At 47.3% G+C, this 13,643-nt stretch overlaps 1 protein-coding gene across 1 annotated transcript in view; it reads left to right on the top strand.

Moving 5' to 3' along the window:
* Positions 1-7,685, top strand: part of Esr2 (estrogen receptor 2) — a 44,866-nt gene extending 37,181 nt beyond the window's left edge. The window contains exons 8-9 of the mRNA XM_028876043.2: positions 5,616-5,796; positions 7,069-7,685. Coding sequence (XP_028731876.1) covers positions 5,616-5,796; positions 7,069-7,255 — 368 coding nt within the window. The 3' untranslated portion in view covers positions 7,256-7,685. The remainder of the gene's footprint in view (positions 1-5,615; positions 5,797-7,068) is intronic.
* The last annotated feature ends 5,958 nt before the right edge of the window (positions 7,686-13,643 follow it).

Raw genomic sequence — 13,643 nt, 5'->3', positions numbered from 1 at the left:
TCAAAGATAACCCAGTGTCTAAAAACCAGAAACAAACCAATAACAGAACAGCCAGCTGAATAAAAACCTCAGTGTGCTGAGGGATCTGGTTTGTCAAAGTCATGTTTTAGATACCTGCATGCTTCTGGCTCATGTATCTCTACTAATGGATGTAGTGTAGACTGGAAATAAACAGTATCAGGTAGTTAAATTTCAGTTCAGTTCCTGGCACACACCATTGACTTCTAAACATTAAGGATAACAGGATGAACTAAGTACAGGGATTTTGGCCTAGGATGTGGATGTACCTCAAGCAAAATAGACTCTGACCTTTGCTGGCCTTAATTTGAAGAGGTTTTGGAAGAGACATAATTCTAACTTGTGTCTCTTCTACTATCTATTTAGAATGTATGGGATAAACTGGAATTCTCAGCCTCTTGAAATGTAGAGACAAGAAACTGTACATTTAACAACCTGTTAGAATGTTAGTATTTCATAAATTAAAAATGTATCATGCTGAGTGGTGGTAGCTCAGCCTGGAGGTGGTAACACACACCTTTGATCCCAGCACTCGGGAGGCAGAGGCAGGTAGGTCTCTAAGTTCAAGGCTAGCCTGGTCTACATGCCAGGGCTACACAGAGAAACCCTAGTTCACAAAAACAAAACAACAAAACAAGACAAAAGGTATCACATGAGCAGTGGGGCTAATAACATATGCCCAATAAGGGCACAACCTTGTCACCTGGGAATCGGAAACCATAGCCACCTTAGAATTAGGATCTAAATCTAGGAGACAGAGTGGAGTAAACTCGAAGATAATTGCCATTGTTCTTTTTAAAATAGCTTCAGTTAGGGACAGGGAGCTGGGCATGGAGGTGCTTGCCTGTAATCCCAGTACTTGGGAGGTAACAGCAGGAAGGTCAGGAGTTCAAGGTCCTCCTTGGCTCCAGAGCAAGTCTGAGGCCAGCCTGGATTACATAGACATTGTGTCAAACAAATAACAAACAAGCAAATTAGCAACAAATCTATTGAAACTATTTTAAGATTTTGAAAGAACAAAACATTTTCTTAGTTGAAATACTAGGTTAAGCCCAGGCCATTCTATTTTGCTTTAGAACAGCACAGATGTTTCCCTTCACCCTTCAATACCAGAAAATTTTTTTCCATGATACAATATTCTAGGATTTTTAAATAAAACACTCCAGACTTTCTGAATTATTTCCCTCCAGCTGAGCAAAGCTTGGGTCTTCATCTTTGAACATGTAGGATACCACAAATCTTGGCGTTTGTACTTCCAGAACGCCTGGTGGCTAGAGAGAGGAACACACAGATGTTTCCAGGAACTAGCGGGGACGGGGGTTGTGTCCTTGAGATGCTTTCTTTGGTATGTGTGGGGTGTTGTGCCAAGGGCCCTCTCTCCCCCTTCCGTCTTTACTAGATCTCGTTAGTTTTATGGAAAGTAATTTAGTTTTGTTTTACAGTGAATCACGGTGTTTCTACTTTTAGGGGCGGAGGGGGTTCATTTTTGTTGCTTCCTGTGTATCTGGTTGGCAGGGCTTCTGTCTTGTCCTTCGGCCCCGTTGAAGGCCAGACACAGAGCAAGTATTGTGTTCCTTTGTGCTATGTTGGTGAGCAGGTGTGTGATGCCCAAAGTATGGGTGTGGTGTTCCTGACTAGAGAGAGGTACAGTAAGTCGGTGATCCTGGGATGATTTTAGGTTCATTTCAGGCTTTTCAGATATACACTCCTCCTTATAAAAACTTGACAGGGCAGGTGCCTGTTTAAATGTGGTGCCTCCCCTTCCCAAACCAATTGATCACAATGGGCCCCGGGCTCTGTACGGGACTGTGCTGCCTCCAAACTTGTAGGAGGCCCAGGGTCTGCCCTTGGTAATGATCCAGCTGGCTCTTGAAGGAGGGTGACTAACTATCAGCCATGCTCTTTGAAGGGAGCCACACACTGCCAATGGGCATTTATGCTACTGTGATTTTGGTGCTGAAGGCTGTATTAATAACAACTTTATTAACAACAGAATACCACAGTTCACCCATTTATTATTATTATTATTATTATTTTGGTTTTTTGAGACAGGGTTTCTTTGTGCAGCTTTGGAGCCTGTGTTAGAACTCACTCTGTAGACCAGGCTGGCCTTGAACTCACAGAGATCCACCTGCCTCTGCCTCCTGAGTGCTGGGATTAAAGACATGAGTCACCACTGCCCGGCTCACAGTTCACCCATTTAAAGTATATAATTCAAGCTGTGTGTGGTGGTGTACACCTGTATCCCAGGACTCAGGAGAACTATGAGTTTGAGGCCAGGCTGGGATGTCTAAGAAGTTCTAGGCCAGCCTAGACTTCATGGCACGAGCTTGTCCTAAAACAAAAGAATACAATTCAGTTTTTGTTAATATGTTCACTCTGTGTCGTTACCAAAATCAGTTTTAGAGCACTCTAACCCCCGACCCCCAGGATATCCAATATTCCTTAGCCTACACACTCCCTACTACATTAGTGACTTTTGTTATTGATGCCACCAAGAAGCAAGTAGGGAGGAAGGATGATGGGAAAGCTAGCCTTGGGGTCCGTGTCTGTCCGTAGCTGTGGGAGCTGCCTGCTTCCACATCCATGGTTCGGGAAGCAGGTGGGGAACTTTGGTACTCAGCTGTGGGACTGCTGCCCACCCACAGGGCAGGCCTCCTCCTCAGCTAATCCTCTCTGGGGAAGTCCTCTTAGATATGCCCAGAGGTGTGCCTCATCGGTGCCCTAGGTCTCTTCATCCAGTCAAGTTGACAATTAACCACCACACCCACCCTTCCTGCACCCCAGGGTAACTGCCAGTTTGTTTTGTCTCTATGGACATGTCTGTTCTGGATATGATTTCAAATAGTGGAACGAAAAAGGGACCCGAAATTGGGGCTGTAGCTCAATAATTGACGGTGTATGCCTGTAATCCCAGCACCCACAGGGGGTAGCAGGAGGATCGGAAGATCAGGGTCACTGTCGGCTCTGTAGGTAATTTAAAGCCAACCTCATGGGCCATACCCTGTGCCGAGAAAGTGTGATCTTTTGTGACTGGCTTATCTCATTGTACAGGGTCTCTTATGTATCCTTGGATGTCCTGAAACTTGCTATGTAGACTAGGCTAGCCTCAAACTCCCAGAGTTCCACCTGCCTCTGCCTCTTGAGTGCTGGGATCAAAGGTGTACAACTACCATGCACAGCTCAAAATTCTCTTCACTGTTCAGTTAATGCTTTTCTCTGTGTGTACTTAAAATATACACAAATATTTTAGTTACAATCGTGTGACTCACTAAGAATATGCAAAAATGTGAACCTAGGTGAATCCAGTCTAGTTGTACATCCGTGTGTCCTCTGTGTCAGGCAATGTAGGAGGTGATGGGGAGGTGGTGACAGTGGGCGGGGTCTGTGCCCTCACAGGTCTATGTTGTCCCTGATGAGGGAAGGGGGGTGGCTGCAGGGATATGGGAGGACAGGCAGACATCCTGCATATGCAGGAAAGAACGCAAGAACGTAGACTGGGACTCAGGAGAAGCTTCCAGAAGGATGTTCATGGCCAGGCTAAGACCTGAAAGAGGAATAGCCATCAACAGAGAAGGGATAATGGAGAAGGAGGATTTCCTAAGCCAGCCGTTCTCAACCTTACCGATGCAAGTCGGGAGGAAGGATGATGGGAAAGCTAGCCTTGGGGTCCGCTTCTGCAACCCTTCAATACAGTTCCTCACGTTGTGGGGACCACCCCACCACAAAATTACCTTGTTGCTACTTCATAACTGCAATTTTGCTACTGTTATGAATCGTAATGTAAATACCTGAAATATGACCTCAAAGGGGTCGCGATCCATAGGTTGAGAACCATTGTCCTAAGCAGACTCTAGATGCTCAGTGTGCCTCCAGCGCAGGTGAGGTGTGGGAACTGGGGAACTGAAAGATCAAGGATAGGGCTAGGGAATGGAGCTCAGCTGGTAGCGTTCTTGCCTGCCCCACGTAAAGCCCTGGGTTTGGTCCCCAGCACCGCATAAACAGGGTGTGCTGGCTCAAGCCTCCATCACAGTACTAGGAAGACAGAGGCGGGAAGATCAGAAGTTCAAGGCCATCCTTGGCTACGGTAACAGTTTTCTGGGCTACATGACATGACACGTTTTAAGTGGGCATGGGGATCAGTGGGACGGCTGAGCAAGAAAAGGCTCCTACAGCCACTAAGCCTGACAACCTGAGTTTGATCCCTGGGACCCACATGATGAGAAGAGAGGTACTGATGCCTGCAAATTGTCCTTTGACCTCCACACATGTGTTACGCGCCAACCCCAATAAATAAAAACAAAAAAGATGAAGAAGAGACCGGGGCCCCTCAATGGCTGCACCACATGGTAGGGATCTGCTGTGCCTGGATAAGCTGGGCTGTCTGGAAGCCACCGGGAGATATGAATGAGTGGCCTGGGGCAGGGGGAGGAGCGGGTAGTGGTGAGGGTCTGAGGGTGTGGAGGAGGTGAGCAGGGGCTTCAGAGAAGCAGCTCCAGGGCTACTGCAATCAGCAGGTGTTTTGTTTATTTCCTGAGCTATTAGGGCTCAGACCCAGAGCCTTGTGCGGGCTAGGTAAGCTGGTCCACCGAGTTCCGCCCTCAGACTCTCACTATGCTGCTGTGGCCGGCTTGGAACTCACGGAGAGCCATTTACTTGCCTCTGCCTCTTAAGTTAACGCCACACAAACTAGAGTCACCTGGGAAGAGGGAACTTCCCCATGGCTTCTGCTTCAGCTCCCTGCCTCCAGGTTCCTGCCCCTGCTTCCTTGGTCATGGAATGTAACCTCTAAGGGGAGGTTTATATACTCTTTACTCCCCTAAGCTGGTTTTGATCAGTGTCTTATCACGGCGAGTGAAAACCAACAGCGGTGATGCAATTAAAGGTGTGTGCCGCCCTGCCCTGCCTGGCCAGTCTGCGGTTTCTTTTTCCTTCCCTCCCTCCCTCCCTCCCTCCCTCCCTCCCTCCCTCCCTCCCTCCCTCCCTCCCCTCCTCCTCCTCCTCCTTCTTCTTCTCCTCCTTCTCCTTCCTTTCTTCCTCTTCCTTTCTTTCTCCTCCTCCTCCTTCTTTTTTTCTTTTGGTTTTTCAAGCCTTGGCTGTCCTGGAACTCACTCTGTAGACCAGGCTAGCCTCAAACTCAGAGATCCGCCTGCCTCTGCCTCCCAAGTGCTGAGATTACAGGGGTGTGCTACCACTGCCCAGCCCTTGGTTTCTTGAGATTGCACTTTGTCATTGCAAATTACCATTCTCAAAGGGAGTAAAGAATTAGTTTATATGGGCAGGACAGGCACCAAAACTACACAGAGAAACCCTATCTTGAAACAAACAAAAAATAGTTTATAATGATTTATAAACTATATAATTATATTAATCTTACCTGACCATCTTCACTTAGCTATTTGCTGCAGCCAGGATGCCCTTACAGCTCAGTGATAAGGTTTTGCTCTCAGGGGAAGAACCTGGGGGAAGGTAAAGTGCGTGCACCAGTTAGAGTAGCTCTGGTCAACCTTGCCTCCTCCCTAGGGAGCCAGGCATGCGAAGTTGGGCACATGACCTCAGCTTCCCTTTTGCTGACTTTGGGGCTCTCCTTTGTCCAGGTATGTACCCCTTGGTGACGGCAAGCCAGGAGGTGGAGAGCAGCCGGAAGCTGACCCATCTGTTGAACGCAGTGACAGATGCCCTGGTCTGGGTGATTGCTAAGAGTGGCATTTCCTCCCAGCAGCAGTCAGTTCGCCTGGCCAATCTCCTGATGCTTCTTTCTCATGTCCGACACATCAGGTACACACTCTCGGGAAGCTGGTCCAGGCGGGTGTGGGCAGGGCATATGATCCGAGCTTTGGGAGAATGCAGGCACGTTTGCAGTGGTAGAATGTTCAACTTGAGAGAAGAATGAACTTTTGAATGGGAATTCATCAGTGCATGCACCTGTACCAAAGCTTGGCCCATAGTTGGTGTTGAAATGAGTGCCACATGGTACCTGACAGGATTTTTGTGGCAGCTGGCGGGACCCACCTGGATGTAGTTGCTAGGGTTTAGAAATTGTTTATAGAGTCCTAAAATGGGCAGTTCTCCTCCTAAAATGAGTTGCCATCCTCTTTATACTACCCAGGGCCAAGGCCTTGGGTCATTATTTCTGTGAGGATGCTAAGCTTAGGTCTCCTGGTCACCCTTCAGCTGAGGACTGGGGGTGTGCACCAAGTTGTCCTTTCGTTCCCATGGTATCGGGATACCCAGGATGCGATCTGAGAGAATGTCCCAACAGGTTGAGGAAGCAAGGCTGTGGATGGAGTACAGTCCTGGTCAGGAAGTGTACGGCGTGTGCACAGATGAAGATGTGCTTTGAGGGCTAGTGTCGGGACAGTGATGCTCAGTGGGTGGTGTTGCTCAGGAGGGTAGCCCTGCCCGAGTCTGGAAGAGAAGAGATGAAGATGGAAGGCAGTGCTTGCTTGAGGAGGAAGCTGTAAGAGCTGTGGGGAAGGACAGTGTTCATGTCAAGCACTTAACATGGAGGAGGGAAGAAGAAGAAACCCTTCCTGTTTCTTCTTTAAGGAGTGCTCGGCTCATGACCCTCTGCAGAATAGATATTAGTCTATCCTCACTTATGTGTGAGTTCACCTAATTGTTGAAGTTTGTTCAGAACCCCCACATCAGTACACATGACCCTTTCAAGGTCAAGCCAAGAACGGCAATATTTTTCAGTGTCTTGATATGTGCATTCCCAGCTGGGCCGGTGGAGGAGATAGGTGCTTCTGTCCTCCCGGTGTGAAGAAGCCTACTTACAGTTCCACTATTTAGAACCTTGTTTTTGTGCTTTTTGTGAATGAGCTCATGGTGCAGCATTGGGTGGTGAGATGGAGGTCGAGGGAATACCACTTTTGCCCTTGAATGTAGACTATGAAGGGAGCTGGGTGTATGAGCTACAGAACAATGGGGTAGAAGCAAAGGGAATTGTGGGAGATGGGCTGACTTTGTGCCGGAGACTTGGGGACTACTTCAACGTTTCGATGGCTATCTAGAAAGAAGGATTCTCAGTGCCTTTCCCCCTCATAGTAACAAGGGCATGGAACATCTGCTCAGCATGAAGTGCAAAAACGTGGTCCCAGTGTACGACCTGCTTCTGGAGATGCTGAATGCTCACACGCTTCGAGGGTACAAGTCCTCAGTCTCGGCATCTGATTGCAGCTCCGCAGAGGACGGCAAGAGCAAAGAGGCCTCCCAGAACCCACAGTCTCAGTGACGGCCAGGTCTGAGGTGGACATTCTAACAGAGCTGCTCAAAGCTGGAACCCTGCACCCTCGCAGCTCCCCAGCTGGGGCGTCATCTTATGGCTGCCTTGGTCATGCACCCTTCCCCCACATTCCACTTCCCAGGGGTCGGGGTGGGTGGGTTGCAGTGTCCCTGTCCTGGGGGATACCTCTGAATGCAGAGTTCTCACCTTTGTATAGCCTTAGAAGGTTCTCGACGTGATCCTTCTCTCACTCTCCATGTCCTCTGCCCACTCGGGAAACCGTCTCAAAGCTTCTGGAATGGATGGTGAAAGTCTGACCCGGAAGGATTGGCCTTAGACAGGGGACAGAAGGTGACACTCTGCAGCAGGGGTTCTCAACCTCTCTGACGCTGTGACCCTTTAACACAGCTCCTCGTGATGTGGAGACCCCCAACCATAAGATTATTCCATTGCTACTTCGTGACTGTCATTTTGCTACTGTTATGAATCGTAATGTAAATATCTGATATGCAGGACGTCTGTTTTGTGACCCCCACGGGGGTTCATGACCCACACAGATGGAGAACCGCTGGTCTATAAGAAATGGACTGTAGAATTAACTGTGTGGTTGTAAAATCAACCTTTGAAGGGTGTCTTTCTGGACCACTTGATTGTAGGATTGAAAACCACATTGACAATCAGCTCGTTTCACATTCCTACCTCACAGGCTTGTGAGGATTGATGACGTGTTGTTGGTTATTCTATCAGAGACCAGAGGGATACTGGTCAAGCTCAGATGTGAGCCGCCTTCCTCCCCCCGGGTCTTCTTGCTATCCGTGCAGATTCATCCTTCCTGATTTATGTTTGTAGAACCTGCTTATTTGGCCTATTGAGTCTCACTATCATGGAATAAGATTTAAATCTTTCTATAGTTGGGCTTCCTTGAAGCTATGTTGATGCTCTCTCTCTCTCTCTTTCTCTCTCTCTCTCTCTCTCTCTCTCTCTCTCTCTCTCTCTCTCTCTCTCTCCCTCTCTCTCTCTCTCTCTCTCTCTCTCTGTGTGTGTGTGTGTGTGTGAATGGAGTTTATCCTGTGGGTGTGAATCATAGCACACTGCTTCTCTTAGGCCTTGTGAATGCAGTTTTTGTCTTTCACAGCAGAGGTGGCTGTATCAGCTATCCATGGGAGGCATGGATGCTACAGGATATATACATGATGCATATCCTCTGGAAGGAACACACACACACACACACACACACACACACACACACACACACACACACACAGCTTTAAGCCTGTATAGTGTGGATTGGATGAGCAAAACACTTGAACACATCCATGTTGGTTTTTTTTCTTTTTTCTTTTTTTTTGACTCCTTCAAAAAGAGAAATATTTAGGGGTAATTATGACAAAAAAAAAAAAAAAACAACTTCTCTAACCTATAGGTCTCAAAAAAAATTTTTTTTTGAGGCAGGGTTTCTCTATGTAGCCCTGGTTGCCCTGGAACTCACTCTGTACACCAGGCTGGCCTTGAACTCACAGAGATCTGCCTGCCTCTGCTTCCCAAGTGTTGGAATTAAAGGCGTGTGCCACCGCCACCAGGAACACTTTTGAGGTGTTCCGTGAGGGCTGTGTGAAGCAGAAACTTGGCCAACACATTAGTTAGCTCTTACTCAAATGGACTATGATGGGAGCTAAGGAAAAAGCCCTTCCGAAATGGCCACTGTAACTCACAATGTTAGAACCTGGGTTTTCAGACACGTTTTTAGGAACGTGGCAAATTCACAAAATGTGTAATGGCTCTACTTTGGAAGTAAGCAATTAAACGGTTATGCCTATTGGATGTTTTAAAAAGTAAAACCTGGTGATACAGTATTAAATACACTTCCCTTTGAAACTAGGGTTGCGTTGGTCAGTACATCCTGTATTTACGGAGTCGTTCATTAGGAAGATTACCCTTAACAAGAGGGAACTTGAATATGTCTTAATTTTGATGTTGGTGTGCTGTTGCTAACGCTGAAGTTAGCAGCTGCCTCACTCACACCGGGGTAGGGGGCGCACGGGTGTGGGGGGTGTTCTCGGGCAGTTTGAAATTATTGGCAGTTCAGCGCTGTAGCCCAAGAGCATCAGCGCAGAAAGCCGTCCTCTGTAGACACAGGCCGGGGGTTGGAGGGCAGGAAGAGGGAGGCAAAGGCAACCTTGAAACACTGCCAGAAAAATTTTGTTTTTTTTCAAGAGCCTGCCAGACGAGGAAAACAGAAATCAGAATGAGCTCCAAGCTATTGTCTACTCAGTGCACGGTGAAGTTCTTGGTTGTCTTTGGATACCTAAGGAAGGGATCAGTTTGAACTCAGGTGGTCAAGTGCCCTTCTGTGCCAAGTTCTGTGTGTGCTTAGATTAACTGCATGTGCCAGTGGTCACTAGTTAGCCTGGAATTCTTAATCCTTCTGCGTCAGCCTCTGGGGATCCCAGACATGCACCACCACACCCAGCCTATTAGTTATTGGGTTCCCAGTTCTCCCAGATGCTTCTCGGCTGCTCATTTCACTGTGTTTGGCTCAGTGGGAAGAGGAGGCCATACTCTAGGTCGTTTCTTCTTGAATTGCATCTCACCTGGATCTGGTAGGGACACAGGTTGGCCCTGCCTGTTTTTGACTCGGCTCTGGGACAAGTGGGTGGTTGAAATGTGATATGTACTCCAAAGACCATTTGCTGTTTCTGAGCACCCTGGGGTCCTCTTCTCCCTTTCAGCTAAAGCGCTATTATCTCTGGCCATCTGTTCCAGACATGCTAAGGATGCCATGATTTTCAATGTATTGGGGAAATGCGCAGTGTCCATTTTAAAGATGGTGGCTTCCTTAAAACCTGCACATTCCTTTGGGACAGTTTGAGTTCTCTCATAGCAGCACACGTTTAAGTTTTTTTTTTTTTAAGGATGAATAGGACCTGGCAGCTGTGAACATGGATTAGATTACTGCACAGCCCGGCCCCCACGAAACCACAACTGACATTGTAGAGCAGCCTCCTCAGCCCTGCCTTGAACTGGTATGGCAGGATTCTTCTGTTGTAATCCGCAAGATTCACCCCAGAAATCTGTAGATGAATGGGCTTTGCCTAACTCCCAAATCACAAGTTTAAATTATACACAGGCACCATGAAATAGCCGTTATACAGGTATTATTATTCTCTAATAACAGAGAATTCTCGCAGATCCCTGAGTGTGGACTAGCCAGGGGAGGTCTGGTGTGGATGGGAATGTCCACAGGAGAGCCACACAGTCATTTCTTACAAATGTCCCTTTCTTTTCACTGGCTCTGTTTATCCTACTTGTCAAGGGGAGAAGATATTAACTCCAAAAATAATCCCAAAGAGCCATTTTTTTTTCCCTTGAGAAATTCATGTGAGAACACACAACCAATAACACAGGGAGTTTTAACCATTTAAACAATGAAACAGTACAACAGCAGCACACACACACACACACACACACACACACACACACACACACACACACACAGAGCCCTTACCTGACTGACTTCTGTTCATTCAGCTGGGAAGGCAGCGATGTACGATGTAAAAATTTTACAAGGAAGGAGGTTACTTACCGATTCTCAGTACAGCCGTACATGCAGAGACAAGGAAGCTGGGTTGAAGCATTCCTAGCATTTCCTAGCATGGGAAGGGGTTGGTTCCTATTTGCGTCTGCTTGCATACATTGATAACCTCTCAAAAGTCAAGGCATACCCCAGTTTCTAGCTCTTTTGTGAAACAAAGGAGTTTTGTTTAGTAAGACACGATATATGTCTTTAAGCTGCTAAAACAAACAAACCCTTAAAAGATACTGTAAACCTCACATATAAGTAACAAAACCATCTCACCTGGTATGTAAAAATGGTATTTGGGGGACAGTCACTGTGTGCCAGGCACAGCTTTCACATTTAATTCCTTATTCCTTCCTGTGACTCTATTTTAATTTTTTTTTTTTTTTATTTTAATTTTCGGGTGTGGAAGGCCAAGTAGACTTATTGAAGGTCACATGGAACAGATGATGGAACTGGCTGTTCTAGTCTGGTGCTGAAAATGATTACACAGTTCACCCAGTTAAAAACTTAAGGAGTCCTAATGCAGCTTTAGTGCTGAGAGTCCTTGTCTAGCATGTACAAGGCCATGGGCACCATCGTAAACAGTACAAAAAAACAATAAAAAGAAATCCTATTTTTTTTTTGCTTTCTGCCATTTTGCTATATCCCCATGCCCCACACCCCAAATATTTTTCTAAACTACAGAATCTTAGCAGGGCTGCTGAGGCTTCCGTGGGATCTCCCTATGAAATTCCACATGCCTAACACCCAGAACACCCCCGGAAACAGTCACAAACAGCGTAGAAATGTCTGGCGCCAAAGTTCAAGCTTCTATTTTATCCGTGTGCAAACTGAAAGTGCTGGGGGGCCGCCTGAGCTGCTCAGGGTCTTGCAAGTTCTTGTTTCCAAGGCTGGGCTGGAATCCGAGCCTCCTGTTCACTCGCTGCCTTCTCTGCCTCCAAGATTCTACCTCCTGAGCAGCGTTGTGATGACAGTTGGTGAAGCCATGGACGACTTCTCTGTCCCTTTCTACCTGTACCTTCTCAGCTTAGAGTGGGTCTGCTTGAACCTTGGCCAGGCAGCAGCAGTGATGGGCAGGAGATGACAGGCCACCGTATTCCTGGCCTGCCATCTTACCACAGAGCTTAAGCCGGGGGGTCTGCCATCACTTCCTGGTACTTCGTGTCCAGTACACCAGAGCTTCACCCATGCCTTGAAATGATACCCGTGTGAAACGCTGCATCTCTCAGGCCCCGGCGTCTCCCTGTGGAGCTGAGTGCGCTCCATGCCATTTTTCCCCTGGAGCTCTCAAACTCCATGGAATTTGGGTCCAGTTGCAGCTATAAATTGGGCGCTGTCTCTGTGGACACGATTTTAAAAATCCCAGGGACTGTCTTCACTTGTGGGCCAGCCAGTTCCTTGTGGCGGGCTTCCTCTTGGTGACAGGCAAAGGTTGGCTAGCCCTGAACACCTCACAGTAACTGCACTCTCACGGTCGCTCACCTGTTTTCCTGTGAGCCCTGGTCCTATTGCTTCATGAGGCAGTGGTCCTGTGTCCCTCTGAGCCTGTTGGTTGACTATAATTTGTCATTTTTTTTCCCCAGACAGATGTCGTGTGCCATCAGGCTAATGTTGATACATCAGGCTTTAAACTGTGAGCCTGTTAAGAAACGAGCATTTGAGTGTGGTGGCTTACACCTGGAAGCCCTCGCACTTTGGGAGGCTTGCCATGAATTTGAGGCTATCCTGGGCTACACAGTGAGACTCTATCTCAAAGAGCCAAAAAGTCTATGTGATGCTTTTAAGGCTCATCATGCTCGTCTGGGAGTCCCTTGTCCTTACCATGTCTCTTTAATATCGATGGAGCTATAGCAGAGAGAAGTCTAATGTGACAAAGTGTTTTTTTGTAATTTGGGTTTTAAAGACATATTTGTTGAGAGCTGAGTGTAAGAACTTAAGAGTTGCCGGGATAAGTAGTGTCTGGTTTTCTTCTGTGAATTCTATCCTCTTTTGGGGTTTATATTGTTGAAACTGTGGTCAGTCTTCCTAGGAGAGGGGGCATCAGCCCTGGTGCTTGCCGACCATTTCAGAAGAGTTACGAGCCCCCCCCCCTTCCCCTAGTTGCCAGAACAGGAACAACTGAACCTAGAGTTACCGAATCACGTCTTACGCATGCCCACAGACACTGTGTAGAGATGTAAAAGGCCCTGTATGCAGAGAGAGACTCAATTTATTTGGGTAGATTTCCTGTAATTTTTGTCATCTGAGTCCACTAGGAATATACCCTTCAGAGATGGGGTGAAGTCACTCATTCATACTGAAGTTATTTTTGTGCCTATGGTCATTTGAAGATGTCCCCTACAAGTGGGGAAGGAAAGATGTGAGCAGTTTGCTTAAGACTGAGAGACACGAGTCATCTCATACAAGCGTTTGGGGGATACTCCAAGCTCTGCGTGAAAGGAGGCAGAAGGGGCCCCCTGGGGGTGGAGGTGGGGAGCGTGTGTGTGGGGGCAAACTCAAACCCAGAGGTTCTTAGTTGAGAAAGTGTCTATATCAATAGCCTTTAAAATGCAGTCAACCAGCCGACACATTTCCAGCATCCCTTCCGGAGGCCTGTGAACCACTCTTTGGAGTGCAAGATGGGGCAGGAGCTAGAACTTTTGTGGCTTCTCCCAGGCTAACATGGAGCAGGGAACCTTGAAGCAATTCAGTGGCTTAAGAAAAAGGCTGTTAATTTCTATTTATTTTCCCCCTAGACTACTCTAAGCCACACACAGTTAAGGTGGGAAAAAACCAAACCAAAACAAAAACAACCTTTTCTCCCTATCCATTTAACAA

This window comes from Peromyscus leucopus, chromosome 14 (genome assembly GCF_004664715.2).
Source record: "Peromyscus leucopus breed LL Stock chromosome 14, UCI_PerLeu_2.1, whole genome shotgun sequence".
In the NCBI taxonomy this organism is placed as follows: Eukaryota; Metazoa; Chordata; class Mammalia; order Rodentia; family Cricetidae; genus Peromyscus; species Peromyscus leucopus.
Note: the sequence above shows the minus strand (reverse complement) of the source record. Positions and strands in the feature narration are given on the sequence as shown.